The sequence below is a fragment of the Filicampus tigris genome, chromosome 8 (assembly GCF_054856515.1).
Source record: "Filicampus tigris isolate MCC_2025a chromosome 8, RoL_Ftig_1.0, whole genome shotgun sequence".
Classification (NCBI taxonomy): Eukaryota; Metazoa; Chordata; class Actinopteri; order Syngnathiformes; family Syngnathidae; genus Filicampus; species Filicampus tigris.
This window is the reverse complement of record NC_141224.1, coordinates 5,164,033-5,182,282: the sequence shown is the minus strand read 5'-3', so window position 1 is coordinate 5,182,282 and position 18,250 is coordinate 5,164,033. Positions and strand designations below refer to the sequence as shown.

Sequence of the window (18,250 nt, the reverse complement as noted above, 5' to 3'; positions counted from 1 at the left end):
TCTTGAGTGACAAACTGTATCTGGGTCAGTGTGTTTTTCCATCCCTCGCACACACCAGACAGTAAAACCATTAAGCTCTAGTGACCGTTATTAGACATTCAATAACGTCGTAACTATTTGTCTCCAAATTTGTGTACGTGATTTGATTAAAGTCAATATTACAAAATGAGCCTACTGAGAAAGGGGGAGCAGACGAGCCGGTTGGGCCCCAATGCTTGTACGCAAACGAAAGAAAATGGGAGGGAAAGCCGCTGAAAAGCATCAAAATAGAGACACCCCATATTCATCTGAAGTATTTCTTGATACGTCGACGCTGCCGAGGCCTTTCTGTGGTCCACGCATGTGTTTTCATTTACCTGGCTACCTTGCAGCGCGACGCTCCCACTGCACTTATTATCCGCAGCTGTGTGAGCTCTCACCACAGGGGGTGCTCCTGTTGGGGAGTTAATGTAATATCCATACCGTTTTTGCACACAACCGCGGCTATCTCAGCACATTCGTCCATTTCAAAGGAATGTCTTGTCGACGAAGCTCCAGGTCGTTGTGAAAGCCCTCATACGTGAGTCGAGGACGTGGCTTTTGAAGGCCCGGGACATACCGAAATGCAGTCGCTAACTAGTTTGGACATTTGAATCGAAGTTGAATGCTGTCGCAATTTTAAAAAACGACGCGTATCTCATAAGATGGCGCAGCAAATATTATGTTTACGGGTACAAAGCAAGATTAAGACGGCCGCTGCCAAGCCATACAAGTACAGTATATATTTTACAATATAACTTAATGCGAAATCAACCCAAACATATTTTTTTTAAGAATATGTTCCCAGCAGGCCCACTAGTTGAAACACGGCATTCTGATTAATATTGCGTTTGTGAAATATGAGATAAGCAGCAAAAGCCACCCGTTTTTAGCCATCTCAAGGGGCGGCCATTTTGTCATTTCTGTCGACTGAATATGACATCACAACTGCTCAGGGCTCAGGTAACGACCAAGGCTATGTGAACACAAAAATTCGGACACATATAAGTGAAGTGTATTTTTTTCGTTTTTATCATTAGCTAATTTAGCGAAGCTATGGGAACACCCACAAAAAAATCTCTGCACAAATACAAGTAAGGTGTATTTTTTCAGTTGTTATTATAAGCTAATTAAGCATTTTTGTGACTCAGATCACTATCTTAAAAAGCTATAGAAAACAAGTTGTTTTGATGTTATAGAAACTGTCTAGCTCCAAAACACCACATGCGACATTTAACATGATTTTTTTTTTCTTCTTCTAAGTATGAGCACTAAGTTATTAAGAGGGAAACTGTATGTTTTCCATCGTGAAGTTTTCAAAATAGGTATCGTAAGTAATGGACAGTAAAAATAACAGACTGTACTTTTGCTTCTGCTTGTAACAGTCTTTTTTTTTGTAAAAGTATTTGTACTTGTATTTAAGAACAGAATGTGAGTATTTTTGCCACCTCTGTCAAAATGACAGAAGATGAACGTTGCTGCTCGGAAGCACGTCCAACAATGACACTCGGTGGCAGAGTGTTGATGTTGACGCGTATGCGTGTGTTATAAAAACTCAACATATCAGATGATTAAATCCTCCCATGAGTCTGCTGGGATGACTGAGTGTTTGATAAACTTCAAATACGCACTGTTTGCCCAAGCCGACCAAATGGATGGAAAATATTGTGTCAGTTGGCAGGCCGGCCTATCTATAAACTTTGCGTGTGTTGGTAGTGGCCAGCACCAGGCGGCCCGCTCCAATCATAACTCTTGTTCTGCAGGACAACAGCAGCCTCTGATTTCATCCTGAGATAGCAGCCGGCGTCATTAGCTCCTCGCCGGGAATAGGAGAGGACAAATAGTTGCGATTGGGAGCGTCGCTGCGCTCTACCTGAGGATTTCATACATCCAACAGATGTCCGTTTCCTGGAACCAGCGAGCGTCTTTTCCATCCCAGCGCCCCCTTGGCCCCGCCTGCCGGGCCCTCCCCTTGACCAGTGATTGTGCCTGCTCGCAGGTGCCCCTCCCCTGGGCAGCCCGCTCAGGAAAGCACCCCGCCGGGCAGACGAGACGAGGCCGCGGCCCGGGCCAAGATCCCGCTGCGAACTGTATAAGAGGCTCCCATTCTCTGCAGACATACACCGAAAAGATTCCCGCAGCACTCGCTTCTCTGCCTGCGAAAATTCAATCCCTCCATATGTTTTCCCTCTTTCCCTCACCCTCCACATGTTTCCTGCATATACGCTTGACATATTAATATGGCTTTAAACTTCGCATCATATAAAAAAAAAAAATAAAAAAAACAGGCTCAGTTTATGCTTGAACAAATCCGAAAAATACAACACGATGGCTAGTGTGCCCATAAAAATTGGGATTTATATTTTTTAGAAGAATACGCCTACGTGTGGCATAAAAAAACTTTGGGTGTGAGCGTACCTCACAAGAGCATTGAAGGGTTTCCCAGATTTTTATTTTTGGTGACAGCGAACTTCAAAACAAGCAGCAGATAGTGGCCCTATTTTTTTTTTTTTTTTTTTAAATAAGGCCAAGTACTTGCTAGTTATAACTATTTAAAGGGGAAGTCAATCCCCAAAAATTCTTTACAAGATGTTCTATGCGCCTTCACTAGCCTAGCATGCTGATTAATATTGCCTTTGTGGAATATGAATTAAGCAGCATAATCCACCTGGTTTTAGCCATCTCAGGGTGTGGCCATTTTGTAACGACCTATCACAGCTCAGCTGTTTCTGGCGCTGAGCCGTGATTGGTCGTTATCTGAGCCCTGAGCAACTGTGATGTCATTTTCAGTCCACAGAAAGCAGCAAAATGGCTGCCCCCTGAGACGGACAAAAACGGGTGGATTTTTACTGCTTTACTCATATTAGACAAACTCAATATGAATCAGAATGCCGTGTTTTCGACTAGTGGGCCTGCATAGAACATATTCTTGTAAAGAAAATTTTGGGGTTGACTTCCTCTTGATGCAACGGATGTTTGAAAACAAAACAGTTCTCAAAGGCATATAGTCTCTATCCTCTACAAAAAACAACTATTATTACTGCAGCTTACATCACTTTGTTACAAAACGTCAATTTCGCGTGTTAAAATGTCATTGTATGATCTTTGGCTTGTTTCCATTTCCTTATTTTGCATGGGAAAACGGTTTTGGATCAAATGTGTTGTGCTTGACCTTCTTGTAATTGCTGGTTTGGCAGCAAATACAGCACCCACGGCTGCTCACAGTGTTTCTTTGTTTGACTCAATGCGACCCCGCGGTGAAGCGCCCTCCTCTCCATCAAGTCCGGTGACTTCGCACGTAGGCGTCAGCGGCCAGCATCAGGCGAGGCCGTGGCTTGTGAGCCTGAGAGGCCGGAGGTTACATCAACCGACATACGTATTACGGTTCGCACCTGGGCTCTTACTAGCAAAGACTGTCTGTAAATATGACACGTCTGCTCTTCTCTTCGATCTCCTCCCCGCCTTTCAGCCTCCTCCTCTTCTTGCACGTCAACAGGCGTCTGAGTCAAGTCAGGCATCGAGGTTCCCCTGAACTCTGACCTTCTGACACTTTACTCGTGAACAGCATGGGCGAGCATGCAGAAGGCACTCCAAAGACTCTTTCTTTCCGTGACACTGCGAAACAGAAATGCGCAACTGGCGGCCCGGGCCCTCAATTAATTTTTGAAAATAAAAATATTGACTGTAAGCGAAGCAACTCTAAGGTTTAAGGACCAAATTACTTTGGATGTCAAGAAAATGGTGTCTTTCGGGTAAAATAGGAAGCAGATTATATGTTCACCGAATTTAAACGCAGACCTATCTGCCAAGTTCGCTTTTCGCCACGAAAGATTTCAACGCAAGTCGCCACTACAACACCGATCTCAAAAGTAAACAATCAGATTTTTTCCCCACATGAACCGTTGACAGTTCGTTTAAAATGAATGAGAAGTGAGACTAAATTTGTGTCCTCCAAAAACATGGATATATTCAATGTTTAACAGTGTTCCTAACACATATGGAGGCTTAACTGGACAAGCGGCTACGTTGCCAAAAAACATGATACGCTGCCAAACCTTTAATGGGGAGGGACGCAGGAGAGCCGATTAATCAGCCGTCCGTTGCCAGCGATGGTATATGTGAACAATTTATTAATTATTTAATTAACGTCATTAATTAATTGACTATAATTATGATTACTCAGCTTGTGATATTGAACACTTTCTTGTGGTGTGTCAAATTCGGTCCACACTAAAGGAAAACTGTGGGGCCTCAAGATCTCAGCTTCATACTTTTTCTTAAAAAAACGATCACAGGCCATTCCTTTGTTTTGAATTAGAAACAAGATGACATTTTTGCCCGCTTTTGAAGCCTTTGAAATGTAATAACTTCCTTAATTCTTAACATATTAGCAAATATTTTTGTCGTGCTGGGGAAAAAAGGACTTTAATTTTGTTGTCACGTACATTTATGGTACACATACAGCATGTCTTTACTGTACTGGTGTACTTTAACTGGGATTTCATTTTAAATCACGAAATAATAAAAACAGCCCAAATAAGTGACCGTGTGGTGTCAGCTGGTGGCGCAACATGAGTTCAAGTGTTGTTCAAACTTACCTTGACTGCGGTACTTCCAGACGACAGCTCAAGCTCAACCGTGCTGCATAAAAAAAATATTTGAAAAAAAAATCCAAAATGGAACAGGTGAGCGGCACCATTTTGAAAACGACGAAATTGTCTTTGGCGCCCTCTAATGGCGCCTCTTAGCAACAAGCCACAAACCGGAGACGGAAGCGTCTGCTTGGCTTGGTTAGCTCAGCGTCAGCTAGTTCCATACGTGTGTTTTTACACAGCAAAAGAGGAACTTTTAAGGACTTAATGTCATTTGGTGGAAGTCAAAACGGCGGGTGAGTTAGCGTTCGCGTAATATATTTGCCGCCGTCATTTATAACCCGGCTCGTTAGTTTGTGTAATCATTGACGACTCTTGCTGCGCATTAGCTCTTTGTAGTTAGCCACATTTTATTAGAACAACGCTACATACCATTACGTCTCTTAAACATCTCAATCACAACTAGGCCCGTAATCGTGACTTTATTAGAACACTGTCAACTATAATCCAATCTACAACCTCCACTTGGTTATTGATGAGTAAATGATATGGTGTCCTCCTAGCCGCCGCGCTAGCAAGTGGGACCAGCCGGGACCCGGCTGTGGGGGACCAGGGGACGCTGAGGCGGCACCCACCGGAGCTCTGGACGCCGCCGCCGCCGTGGCCGCTAAGATTAACGCCATGCTGGTAGCCAAGGGCAAACTCAAGCCCTCGCAGATTGGCACACCGGGGCCCATTGAAAAGGTACACAACAAACACTGCTGCAAGGAAAGTTTCTACCATTTGATATTGATCTTGTTAAACACGCACTGGTAGTCAGTTTAATGTCTGAGGTATGAATTTGCTTGAACGCTTGAGGGAGGACTGGCTGACTCCAAAATTAAGGGCATCACAGTAAACCAGCCGAGAAGTAACGAAGGCATAGATTGCCTACTAAGTGATGTTGTGAAAGGAGAGGGTTTACTTTTGCCAGTTGCCAGTTATAAAAAATCTGAATTTAACAACAGCACCAATTTGTCCGTTTTGAAATCACTCTCCAATTTAAAACCCAAATTCGACTTAAGACGCCAGGGGGCCCAAGTCAAAGATGAGATGTACAAGGGGCCAAACACCATAACTTTTTTTTTCATTTTGTTGACGTTCAAGATGTTTATATGCCGCCCAAGTTTTGATTTCCCCCCAAAAATCAAAATGTGTACATTAAAAGCATTTTATGAGTTGAACCTTCAAAGGTAATGCTGAACCTCTCCATTGGTCCCCCCTCAGGTTATGGGCCTTGGGAAACCTCAGGTCCCAGCCAAGGCTAAAGACGACCTGGTGGTGGCGGAGGTCGAGATCAACGACGTCCCGATCACGTGCCGGAATCTCTTGACCCGAGGACAGACACAAGATGAGGTCAGTATGGATGACCGTTAATCAATGAGTATGTTATAGAAACATTCCTTTTGCTAATGTAGTTAAATTGGTGAGCACCAATGATTTTGAAGGCCCAGGGCAGAATAGATTCGACATGGTTGCACATAGTGGTGAAAAAAAAAAAAAAAAAGCTCTAATACTCACATATACTGGAAGCAGTGCAGCCAAGAGAAACATTGACGGTTGGAAATAAATGAAAACAAGTCCACCGATCAAATAGAGAATTTAGGTTGACAGCTTGCAGGCCCACCACTGAAAAATCTGTTTTAAGCAGTGATGAACTCTTTGTTTCCAGATCAGTAAAGTGAGCAGCGCTGCCGTGTCCACCAGAGGACGCTACATGACCGCAGAGGAGAAGGGCAAAGCGCCACCCGGGTGACTGGCTCATCTGTCTTGAGTCATCATAAGTTATCTTGTTTATGTTTGTCTTAACACGACCTCTGTGCTCTTTTCTCTTAGGGACCGGCCTTTGTATCTGCACGTTCAGGGACAGACGCGGGAGCTTGTGGACCGTCAGTACTCTGTCACGCGTGAAATTTGTCGTGTGTTTGTTTTTTTTTTGTTTTTTTTTTCCCCCCTCCGGCGACTAATGTTTTTGACACATTTGTTTGGCTGTGCTTTCAGGAGCTGTAAACAAAATCAAGGAGATCATCACCAACGGCGTTGTGAAAGCAGCGACCGCCTCGTCGTCAGTGTCCTCATCCTTCTCCTCCACCGCGCCCGCCGTGACGGTTTATCAGCCAGCGCCTCCACCTTCGCTACCGCCGATGACGCACCACAAGCCACACTTCCAGACTGGGGTATGTTAGGATCTAAAACGCATTGGAGTCTGGAAAAGTTCTGGTTGAATTCCGAATCCCAAGAGGAAATAATGTCATGATAGTTAGTTTGTTGATGATTAAAAAAAAAAAAAAAAAGTTTTATTTAACATTTTAATGATTCTAACTGTCATGCAAATATGGCGAAATTATCGTCTGTAAAACTGTCATACTAGTGAATTGAATATTAATAACTGAGCTCAAATATAGGAAAAAAAATGATCCACTAAAAATGCACAGTTGCACACACATTGCACATAAAACTACTTAAATATGTTTAAAAAAAACTGTTAAAGGTGAAACGCTAATGAACTTGAAAGTTAAATACTACTGAACAGTACTTAAAAAAATGTACTGTAGATACAATGGGACTACAGAATTTTAAAAAGTTTACGCAAGATTTATATGTAGCTACAAGCTTCATTCTAATATGCTTGCTTGTATTTTATGGTTTAAGTTTTGTCAGTTTAGTTTGTATTAAATTCAGTGATTCTATCATATCGCACTTCTGCGATTGACTCCTTTAGATGCTCAGCAAGCTAAAGTCCCACAAAATGTGCCTATGATGACGGGTCTTACTTTTGAAGCGGATTTTTTCCAGAACGTGTTTGTTGACCTAACTTTGAAAGTTCTACTGTAAATGTAATCGCACTCCCAAATAAAGTTTTGCATTGACAGCTGGATGTTGTGACTCCTTTTGACAGATGCACTACGTTCAAGATAAGATCTTTGTGGGCCTGGAGCACGCCATCCCGGGCTTTGCCGTCAAAGAGCGAGTGGAGGGTCCCAACTGCTCGTACCTGCAGCACATCCAGGCCGAGACCGGAGCCAAAGTCTTCCTCAGGGGAAAAGGCTCAGGCTGTCTGGAGCCTACGTCCGGACGAGAGGCCTTTGAGCCCATGTACATCTACATCAGGTGGGGGTTGCTCAATCGCGCAAGATGTGGGCTGTGTTCGGAATCACTCCCTATCTACGATATCGTGCCTGGACGGTGTGTCCGCCATTTTGTTACTGCTGCTTTAATAATGTGTAGTGAGCTAACCGCTACGTAATGCCATCGATGAAAACCGCAATGCATTTTGAAAAGTAGCAAAGAACTGATAGTCATTAAAGGGCCACCAGCTGACTTTGATCCAGTGCTTTGTAATTATGCAACAGAAAACAGTCGATGGCTACTAATGTAAACATCGTTTGCTTGCTAAATACAACCACTATTGCTAAGGATGTATTGGAATGCCACAGTCGGCAGTGCACTTTGAATCATTTATTGAACAAAAGAAAACACATTTATATGGGAGCTCAACTCAATACGCAGACTGGCTAACGTTTAGCCAGTTAGCTGCCCAGCTACACTCTCATTTGCTGACACACACCTCACTCGCCAGCCCAGGCCCCCGGCTTTTAAAGCCACACACACTCAAGCTCACAGATACTACGAAGTAAATTATGAGTAAGGTGACCAAATCCCTGTTTGTCTAAATGAAGCTCCTCAACTCACTTCGACATATTTCATAGTTTGAATCTGCAAATGCTAAATCGTAGGGAATGAATTTGAACACAGCTCCTCTCTGCTCGCCGTTATGGTGCAGAGTAGTTTGAACTCACGTTTCCAATGTTCCTCTGCAGTCATCCCAAACCAGAAGGTCTTGCAGCAGCCAAAACATTGTGTCAAAACCTGCTTCAGACCGTGAGTGGCACCTTCAATCGCTTTTGTACATGTTAGCGTTGAACCACTATGAGGTTTTGTCTTCTTTTATTAGGTCCACGCAGAGTATTCTCGCTTCCTCGCTCAAATGAGCTCAATGATGCCATCACAACAAGGTACGTTTTCAAAATGGGAATGGAAGGTCCCCTTTCACTTATTTATTTTCAACATTTTTACAATCTTGAATATCTTTTATTGTGTTTGCAAGGTAATTTGTGTTTGAAATGCGCAGGATTCCCTTTTTCATTGGTTATAGCTGTGAATCGAATAGACTCATTAATAATCCAAAATATTCAATATGTAAATAAGCTTTGCTGTGATAGGGTCTCTGCCCTCTTTAATTTGATTTTGGAAAATAGATTTTTGTTTCTGATCGGCGAGTTAAAATAGTAAAAAAAAAAAAAAATCACCAGAGCAGTATGTCTCTATATAATTGTGTACTTTTTAACAAGGATCATCAAAAATAATTCTCAAGCATTTTCACCTCTGTTTAAATATCTTTGCTATGCCCCAAGGAAGGAAAGGAAAACAAATGACAACTATTATAAATAGTTGAGTTGGAACCTTGCTGTCTGACATCATTTTGACATTCTGTCACCCTCTTCTCCTTCTAGGCTTCGCACAGCCCCCAGTGATGAACGGCATGCCCCCGCAACCCCCATACTACCCCCCAGCCGGCTTCCAGCCGGGTTACCCGATGCCAGTGCCCCCACCTCAGAACCAGCCCCCGCCGATGCCCTTCTCCGTGCCCCCTCCCATGCCTCCCCCTGCGCCACCCAAGGTTGTCCTCCCCCAGTTCCCACCTACGCCGGTGCCGCCGCCACCGCCTCCAAACCTGGGCCCGCTGCTGTGTCCGGCGCCTCCTGTTTCCGCTCCTGTTCCGGCACCTCTTCCGCCACCCGTTCTTCCACCTGTTCCGGCTCCTGTTCCCGCTCCCGTTCCCGCTCCTGTTCCTCCTCCAGCTTCTGTGGTTCAGGTAGCCACTCGCAATAACTGTAGATGTAATACTGTACAGTTGCATGTCAATGAATTAGAATATAATGGATAACAACATTTTGGTAGTTGAGTGAACAAGTCAAACTTATATGGATAAATAAGAATTAAAATGCTGAAAAACATCTCTAAGTTGAATCATACACATTGTCGCTGTCCTGTGAAAAACACTTATGTCCATTTAAAAAAAAAGAAATCGTATTCTTACGTGAATGGTGCTTCCGCGTTACAGACATCGCATTAACGTGAACATTTGAAAAAAATTCAAAAATTGGACGGAAGTGTTTTTCACAGGACAGCGACGATATTATATAATTATTATAGTAATTAACTTACAGTATGTGTTGATTCGCATAAAGAACAAATGTACCCCATGAATACTGTAACATGACGCGTGTGTGTCATGTGTGGCTTTACTTGGTAAACAAATGTTTCCTTCTCCCGGTGCAGACGGTTCCTCCAATGTCCTACGTTCCTTCGGCTGTGGCGCCGCCCAAAGTCCCGCCTCCTCCATCCATGTCCGCCAATCCAGCGCAGAAAAGACGCTTCACAGAGGAAGTGCCCGACGAGCGTGACAGTGGCCTGCTCGGCTATCAGGTGAGCAACATGTACAACTCGTCAGTCATTATTTTCCACATGTTTAGGTTGTTGTCGCTTAAAATGATTGGTGGGTGATACTCGATGGTATTTACTGTTCATGGAATATTTGATGCGCTCAATGTTGGAACGTTACCGGTTCATGTTTTTAAATCAAATCTGCGCACATTGAAGCATTCTGATCGGTATTCGGATTCTCTCTGCTCTTCAACACGACATATTATTTTTGTTATGCATATTTTGTCGTTGATTCAGTCATTTTGCTTCTGTTACTTTGTGCCGTTTATTTGTTTTCCAACACTAATGTTGGCATTAAAGTGTCCTTTTGCACTGCGTCTCACTCTCGCTCGGAAAGTGCACCAAATAAGAGGCAAATTAGGCTAATGGAAATAAGCATAAATGTAACAGTTATTCTAGACCTTCCAACAACTGCTACAAAATATTTCCTGTGATAGGCTGAAAAATGTCTTAAAATTGTGATCCTGGAAAAGTTGGTCAAACGCTTGGTAAGAAGTTTAAAAATAAAAAAGACACGAGTCAGGTTGAGGATGTCTGCTAATGGCGCCTGTGTGTCTTTCTGCTCATAGCATGGACCCATTCATATGACTAATTTAGGTGCAGGCTTCTCCGCGGGCAGCCCAGAGACTGCAGGACCCCCACCTTCTAGTTCCTCCGGCCCAACGAGTGAGAGGGACGGGTACGCAGACTTTTGTTGGAAAACATTTTTTTTATTGTTCAAGCCTTAAAGTAACTCCTCATATGCTCTAATCACAATTATACTGATAATACCAGACTTTTTAAACGTATTTCAACCTAATCAATTTGTTAAATGGGGATTGCTGTACTGTACTTTTACTCTGGACAGGTGTTTTTTTGTCTTATTCTTTAACCTGTTCACTGCCAGACATTTTCAGACCCTCTTTTACCCTAACGTTTAAACAAATATTTAATACAAATATTAAATATAAACAAATATTTTTACCCTTAATTGACCTAATTTCAATGAACATTACACTTTACTTTTCATGTATATTTCTTTACACATGCATATTTTAACACATTTTTTACAACACAAATTTCTCTAATTTACATTTTATTGTACACTAATTTTAATGTATCATTGTTTCTTTACTCATGCTATTACTGTAAACAGTATTTTAAATAACAAGCTACACTAAAGCATTATTATTTTTACTGACAATATTAAACGTTAGCATTATTTTTTTTAACGTGTATGATTGTAACATTACAATTTTGGTTGCCCAGCATCATGACCATGAATAAAACACTGCGCTTAAACATAGGCAAATTAAAATTAAAAAAAAAAAAAGCATAAACAAACCATGCAAAAATATGACTTGCAAATATATTATACTTTAAAGTTAAATACAACTGAACTATAAACATACCAATAGATACGTGTTGGTTTGTTTCTTCAGCCGGCAGCTAATGCCTCCACCGCTGTTGTCCGTAAATGGCGTGAGACCCAAGATGGAGGAGAGAAGGCCACCGCAAGGCCCTGTGGGTAAGTCCAGTACGTCAACACTGACAAATCCCGTCCAAGTCCGCTGTCAGCAAAAGCGGAGTGTGCCCCCCCCCCCTCACCACTATTTTAGCAGGAATCCACATAGGCTTAAACTAAAATGTCTCCTATGGCTCAGCTGAGGCAGTTGATACGTTTGGATGACTCTTCCCGGATTCTGCCGCAGTGCCTAAAAACCACAAAATAGTTGAAGCGGAGCCTTTAATCCAGTGTCTTGTCCCGTTCTGATGACATCATCAGTGTGCAGTGTTGGCCTCCCTCACTAACGAGAGTCTCTCCTGTTTTTGTGTTTTCTCTTTTTTTTTTCCCTCTCTGTTTTTCCTCTCTTCCATGTCATCCCTGGGGGGCGGGGGGGTTGCTGACGACTTGTCGCGTGACGCCGTCCTGCCGCTCCATTGGACGCCCCCCACCGACCAATGGCGGTTGTGGGATGCTTCTCCCATCCTCCGCCGAACTAATCTGTTTCTTCCAATTTGGATTGTGTTGAATTGCTGCTGCTGTGTTTTGTTTTTGCTTCCCCCCCCCCCCCCCCTGTCTTTCTCTCTCCCCCATTCCTCTTGCAGAACCTGCTGGGAAGAGGCTAAAAACGGGCTTGGTCGCATATGCCGGGGACTCCTCCGACGAAGAGGAAGACCACCCGAGCTCCAAAGTCTCAGGGTCAGGTAACCCCGGGGGCTCCCCTTCTAGCTCCTTAGACTGGATACAGGGGTACCGCTGCCCACCCCCGCCGCCCCCCCGGTCTAAAACGCAGCCGCAGCAACAGTCTATGCCCTTCTGGATGGCGCCCTGAAAGTTCCACAGCAGTTCTACACGGATGACTCGTAGCTTTGGGTTTAGTCCAAGTAAGCTTATTTGTTTTCTGCACGTGTACAGTGTAAAGATGAACATTTTTAGGACTGACATTTTGCCAAGCTCTGGATGTTGGAATGGTCACATGAGCAATGCCAGATCAATTTTGGAAAAAAACTGTGAATATCAGAATATATTGTCTTTGTGAAAACAATAATAAAAAAATAAATAAATCAGATTTAATTTAATCCGCATTGTCCTGTGGACAAACCATCTTTTTTTTGGTAGCGATTGTATTGGACTAATGTGTAGTAATTTAACCGTTGCTTTTTGGAAATAAAGTGGCGTAAATTGCAGTACGGGTACCGTATCTTTTTTTTTTTTTTTTCGACAACAAAATCTCAGTTTTGGATAAAAGGAATGAAGAAATATGCTTTTCATTGTCCAGTGAGATAAACTGATTATTTTGCACTGGTTTCAGGTGTGGTTTATTAGAATAAATAGCAAACATCATTCAACAGCGTTTATATTTTTATGCGTCGGGCGGGAAAACTCCTATGTGATAATGTGGTGAATTTCATATTTCTTCCACAAATCTATTGGTGAATCCACTTGCGTGTTATTTTTTTTACAAATTATTGACCAATCGAGGTTATTGAGACTGACGATGCAATATTTTTTGGGGTCCTATGAAGTGATGATATTGGAGATAGAAGGATTCTGTCCGATGCCAGCCATATGTACTTTTAGAATCCCCCTCCTACAGTGTAAAGTGGACCCTAACCTTAGTTGCCCCCGCCTCTTTTTTTTTTTTTTTTTTTTATGTTGGGGGGAGAAAAAAAAAGAAAGAAAAAAAAAATCAGTGAATCCATGGATACCAAACTGCAAATATATGGGGTCCACTGTATTTGATTTCAGATCATCTCAATGTCTGTCTGCCTTGGGGAATTTTTCTTGTTGTACTGAGCGATGCGAGCCTCCATGTCGGGACGGAAATGGCGTATCAGTCCCTGTGGGGGACAAAATGCGGAATGAAGGCTCCCACTCACTTTACTAGACTGTCGTGTGTGGATGAGCGCACCTGCACGGGCCAAGCCGCTCCATCCCCCAGTGCACAAATGGTATGTCCTTCGATCTGCTTGCTCAGCTCCCAGATCATGTCGATCTCAGAAACGGCCGCCTCTCCTCTCACAAATCTCCACATCATTGCGTTCATCCAGTCTACCCCTGAAAAGCATTTCACAAAGATTACAACAAAAGAGGCAGGCACGGCTCCGGGATTTTTTTTTCCCCCTGGGTCTAAAGGGGTGCTTGCACCGTACATGAGGGATGAGAGAATACGTTTTGAATATATTTTAGAGTATCAAATAAAATGCTGGAGTGGCTTAACTACACGATCTTTTGAGTTTTTGGATGCTTACCCTCTCTGCAAGGCGTGCACTGGCCGCAGCTCTCATGCTTGTAGAACTCAATCAAGCGCGCGATGGCTCGAATCACGTCAGTCTGCGAGGACGAGAAAAACGCTTGACACCAGGTCTAAAAACGAATCGTCTCCCGCAGAGTGGTTTTCTTCTCTGCTGTTTACCGACTTATCCATGACGATGATGGCGGCCGTGCCCAAGGCGCTTTCGGCGCGCACCAGGTCGTCGAAATCCATCAGCACGTCATCGCACACGTGCCGAGGTATGATGGGAGTGGAGGAACCCCCGGGGATCACGCCTAATAGATTGTCCCAACCACCCCTCACTCCTCCTGTGGCAGCACACAGAAAGATAACAGTGGGGGAAGACAATTGTTTACAAAAACACACTGAAATCAGGTACAAAATATGAAATTTCCAATTGCAGTAGATTTCGCAACTGTACATTGGGTTTATTTTTCCAACAACTTTTTCCCTACATGTGAAAATACATACCTGTACTTTCTTTTCGGCACCCTGTCAAAATAGGTTTGCTACCTTTTGCAACCTTCGTGGATGTCCCAAAAAGGTGTGCCTCAAGGTTCCATATTAGGGCCACTGTTGTTCACAATTCATGTGAATCATGTTTGTGATGACATGCCTGATGCTCTGTTCCATTTTTTATGTTAACACAATAATTTATTATTCTTCTTCAGCTTGAAAAATCACTTATTGTGTTCAGCTTTTGACACGGTTCAGTTCAGTTTGACTCAGCTTAATGCTGAATTCAGATCAAACAAAGACATTACATTTTCAAACGGTAAGCACTTGTGGAGAGAGGTTTTAAATCTCAATTTGTTTTTTATCCGGTTAAATGAAGTGCTGAATATTGACTATTGTTGACTAATGACACAACGGGGAAAACATTTTAACTAGGTTGAACCGCGATTGAGATCTAGATTGCTTGATTGAGGGGGAAAGAAGAGTTGGAGGAACGTGAACCAGGGGTATACACTTCTTACACACCTGCGTGCCTCTCTATCAGCTCCCTCAAGGGGATGGACATCTCTTCCTCCACGGTGCACGGTGTGTTCACGTGACCTGAGATGTTGAACAACTTGGTTCCGGAGTTCCTCTCCCTTCCAAAGCTGGCGAACCAAGTTCCGCCCCTGCGGCAGATGGCAGGTGCCACGGCAACTGTCTCCACGTTGGAAACAGTCGTCGGGCAACCAAACACTCCTATATACAGAAGGCAAACAAAAACATGCATATGCCAGTGTTCTGTAGCAGCCCGGCTAACTGTCGTGCTAACTGTTAGAAATACAGAAAAAAATTTGAGGGGGGGCACACATTTTTTTTGCCTCGTTTCAACTAGCGAGCGTGCATAGAGCATGTTCTTGAAAAAAATATATATTTGGGTTGACTTCCCCTTTAACATGTGCAGTTATTCTTAGTTCCCTTGTTGTAATTTTATGTATGCAGAACAATGTTCACAAACTAACGAGAAAACTAAAATTGAAAAAATATTTACGTTTCTAAACGTAACTATAAGACCAGTAGGCAGGGGCGGAGCCATGGGTGTGCACAAGCCCACCCAGATTGATACACTGCCCACCCAGTGAGATTCATGAAATATATACTTTTACATTTTTAGTAAATTGTTATTAACCTCCTAAGGCCCAAGCTGTTTTTTTACATGCATTTTTTTATTTCTTTTTGCTATTTGGGCTTATTGGAATCTAATTAGGAGAAAAACTAAGCATCATCTTTTTGTTTTTTGTACCGTATTGTAATGTATTTTGTATACTGTATTTTGACTGTAGTATGTAATACTCTTCTGAGACCACAAGATGGCAGTGTAAGTGCCCACATATGTGTCCACAACACCGACAGTTCTACAATGCACACGCTTGGGGACACAGAGAGAGAAAAGTGCTCTCCACATATGTGGCCACTAAGTATTAGGAAGTTAAATTATTTTCAAATTTGTGTTTCCTTGTGTGTTTTTTTACTTTTTATTTTATTGGATATTGAGAATGGCATCATTGTTGGTTGTCTAAGGAAGATCGGAACTTCATATTATTCAGTTTGTCATTTCATTTGAATATACGATGTGTCGGGACAGGAGGATTGTGCTCAGTGAGGGAAATATTCAGGCCCACCGTTATTTTTCCAGGCCCACCCATTAGCCACGTTCTGGCTCCGCCCCTGCCAGTAGGGCTCTGCGATCTGCAGACTTGAGTCAATTAGTGGAGCCCAGAGTTCAAAGTAAACATGGTCATGCTGCATTTAGCTGTTATACTGCACACAAACGGAATAAGCTGCCAACAAATTTCTCCTTAACAAATGCGACGAGTATAGAATAATAGACTAGTGTAAAAGGAGTATGGTGAGCTCACCTATGTCTGCGGGAAAAGGAGGCTTGAGTCTCGGTTTTCCTTGTTTGCCTTCCAGCGACTCGATGAGGGCCGTCTCTTCTCCGCATATGTAAGCGCCGGCCCCCCGCATCACAAACACGTCAAAGTCGTACCCTGAGCCACACGCGTCCTTTCCGATCAGCCCCGCTTGGTAAGCCTCACTGATAGCCACCTGCGTCAAGACGCACACATTTTTTTTTTTTTAAATGTTTTTTTAAGAGAAGTGCATTGGTGACTGCGTGTAAAACGCTGAACCACAAGTGGGGAAACACTATAGCACAACGCACGGCAACATTTGTCATTTTCAGTATATGTCTGGCTAGCTAATAAACGTAGTATGGGGCTGCAAATGTTGTTTGAACACTCCAAAATGACAGCGCGTACCTGCACATTAGACGACTCGTTGTAGAACTCTCCTCTGATGTAGATGTACGCGGCGCGGGCGCTCATGGCTCTTCCGGCCAGCAGACAGCCCTCCAGCAACTTGTGCGGGTCGTGACGCATGATCTCGCGGTCTTTACACGTGCCGGGCTCACCTTCATCCGCATTCACTACTAAGTACTTCGGCCTACAATTGGGACAGTGTTCAGACATGGATCGTCGTCATAACCTTTATGTGTGCTCAGGGGTGGTTTCTAGCATGTGCATTATATGTGGCCACCCCTTTATCTCAGTTATTGTAACTCCCTCTCTCAAAAAGAGTTTTAAAAAAAAACTGATTTGAAAAAGTTACTGGTCAAAATTGTGTTGGGAAAAGTTTTGAAATTATTTATCATGGTCTCATGACAAAAATCCCGCATTTGAAAAGGGGTGTGTTGACTTTTTATATCCAATGTATGTGGCTTCCTCGCTCGCACCTGCCATCGCTGGGTTTGTTCATGAAGCTCCACTTCATGCCGCTGGGGAAGCCCGCCCCTCCTCGGCCCCTCAGCCCGGACGTCTTCACCTCGTTGATGATCCAGTCGGGTCCCTTCAGGAGGATCTCTTTGGTTTTGTACCAGTCCCCTCGCCTCAGGGCCCCTTTCAGCCTGGAGCACAGAGAAGACGACGAAGACAAAGGTGAAGGTGAAGAGGAAGCTCAGCGAACGTCATCAAGCGGTCAGCGCATTTGCCGTTTACCTCCAGTCGTGTCGGCCGTACAAGTTGGTGAAGATTCGATCGTCATCGCTCAGAGGACCAAATTTGATCTTCTTTGCTTTCTGGAACATGGATCATCACAACAACAGCGTATTTTATTCAATGATCTATTTTTATAAACGCTACATAAAGACAAAAAAAGTTGGACCTTATAATAACAATAATGACATATGAGCAGTACAGATAATGGATGGATGATTCATACAGTGCCTTTTAAGGGACCCAGGTGCACTTAATTAACGTGATTAGATTTCAGCCTACCAAACACAACAAAAATATTTGTACTGTGTTTTTAATGGAAAGGAAAATAGCAGTCCAACAGATTCATGTTATGAAACACACAGTAATAACGTAAATAGAATGTAAAGAAACAGAACGAAGCAATTTGTGAATGATGAATTCACTACGACTCCTAATTTGTGGGTGAAGGTGGTTGTAATATTCGACAAAGATGAAGGAACACGTGGAGTACATTAAAGTAAAGCAAATGGTAACACGCAATGTCGTCATATCAATAATATAATAAATGCATTACTTTGTTTTTGTATCGTGTGTGTGCGTAAGTGTGTGTACCTGATCGGTAGCTGCAGTACAGTAGGTGGCGCACGGAGTCACGTGACGCGACAAGACAGTCCAAAATTTCCGGCCTGTCAACATCCTCAGAGGTGAAGTCAAACTTGTTTCGTGTGTTTGTGTGTGTATTTTCCGTCTTCCGCGTCACTTGAACACAACAAGGAAGAACTAGTGATCGAAAGTCAAAATCAGTGACCGGCCGTGTCTTCTGCTTCATTAAAATAATAGGATTAAAGTGGTACCCACGTCACTT

General features: G+C 43.2%; 3 protein-coding genes across 8 annotated transcripts in view; 1 reads left to right on the top strand and 2 right to left on the bottom strand.

The window, feature by feature from the left end:
- kcnj14 (potassium inwardly rectifying channel subfamily J member 14) overlaps nt 1-4,763 on the bottom strand; it is a 32,446-nt gene extending 27,683 nt beyond the window's left edge. For 2 of the 4 annotated variants that reach the window (XM_086037192.1, XM_086037194.1), the window contains exon 1: nt 4,617-4,763. The gene's annotated coding sequence lies outside the window, so the exon portion shown is untranslated. The remainder of the gene's footprint in view (nt 1-4,616) is intronic. The other 2 variants (XM_086037191.1, XM_086037193.1) reach the window with 1 other exon arrangement.
- An 8-nt stretch (nt 4,764-4,771) lies between these two features.
- On the top strand, nt 4,772-12,827 carry khdc4 (KH domain containing 4, pre-mRNA splicing factor). 3 transcript variants are annotated; one of them, XR_015087748.1, is made up of 14 exons: nt 4,772-4,906; nt 5,174-5,354; nt 5,877-6,005; nt 6,322-6,401; nt 6,486-6,538; nt 6,651-6,826; nt 7,549-7,760; nt 8,471-8,531; nt 8,605-8,665; nt 9,164-9,525; nt 9,993-10,139; nt 10,755-10,836; nt 11,579-11,664; nt 12,246-12,317. XR_015087748.1 is itself a non-coding variant. In XM_086037187.1 (14 exons), the coding sequence occupies exons 1-14, from the start codon at nt 4,878-4,880 to the stop codon at nt 12,470-12,472; spliced, it is 1,914 nt and encodes a 637-aa protein (XP_085893313.1). In that variant the 5' UTR covers nt 4,772-4,877; the 3' UTR covers nt 12,473-12,827. The 3 variants fall into 3 exon arrangements, 2 of the variants coding, with proteins under 2 accessions (XP_085893313.1, XP_085893314.1); XM_086037187.1 differs by having other exon boundaries at nt 10,727-10,836; nt 12,246-12,827; XM_086037188.1 differs by lacking the exon at nt 12,246-12,317 and having other exon boundaries at nt 11,579-11,730.
- A 105-nt stretch (nt 12,828-12,932) lies between these two features.
- On the bottom strand, nt 12,933-18,227 carry LOC147143147 (NADH dehydrogenase [ubiquinone] flavoprotein 1, mitochondrial-like). The gene is made up of 10 exons (XM_086037196.1): nt 17,998-18,227; nt 17,407-17,486; nt 17,145-17,315; nt 16,672-16,855; nt 16,270-16,459; nt 14,897-15,109; nt 14,057-14,223; nt 13,893-13,974; nt 13,553-13,698; nt 12,933-13,481 (listed from the first exon to the last, which is right to left on the bottom strand). The coding sequence occupies exons 1-10, from the start codon at nt 18,079-18,081 to the stop codon at nt 13,386-13,388; spliced, it is 1,413 nt and encodes a 470-aa protein (XP_085893322.1). The 5' UTR covers nt 18,082-18,227; the 3' UTR covers nt 12,933-13,385.
- Nucleotides 18,228-18,250: the final 23 nt, after the last annotated feature.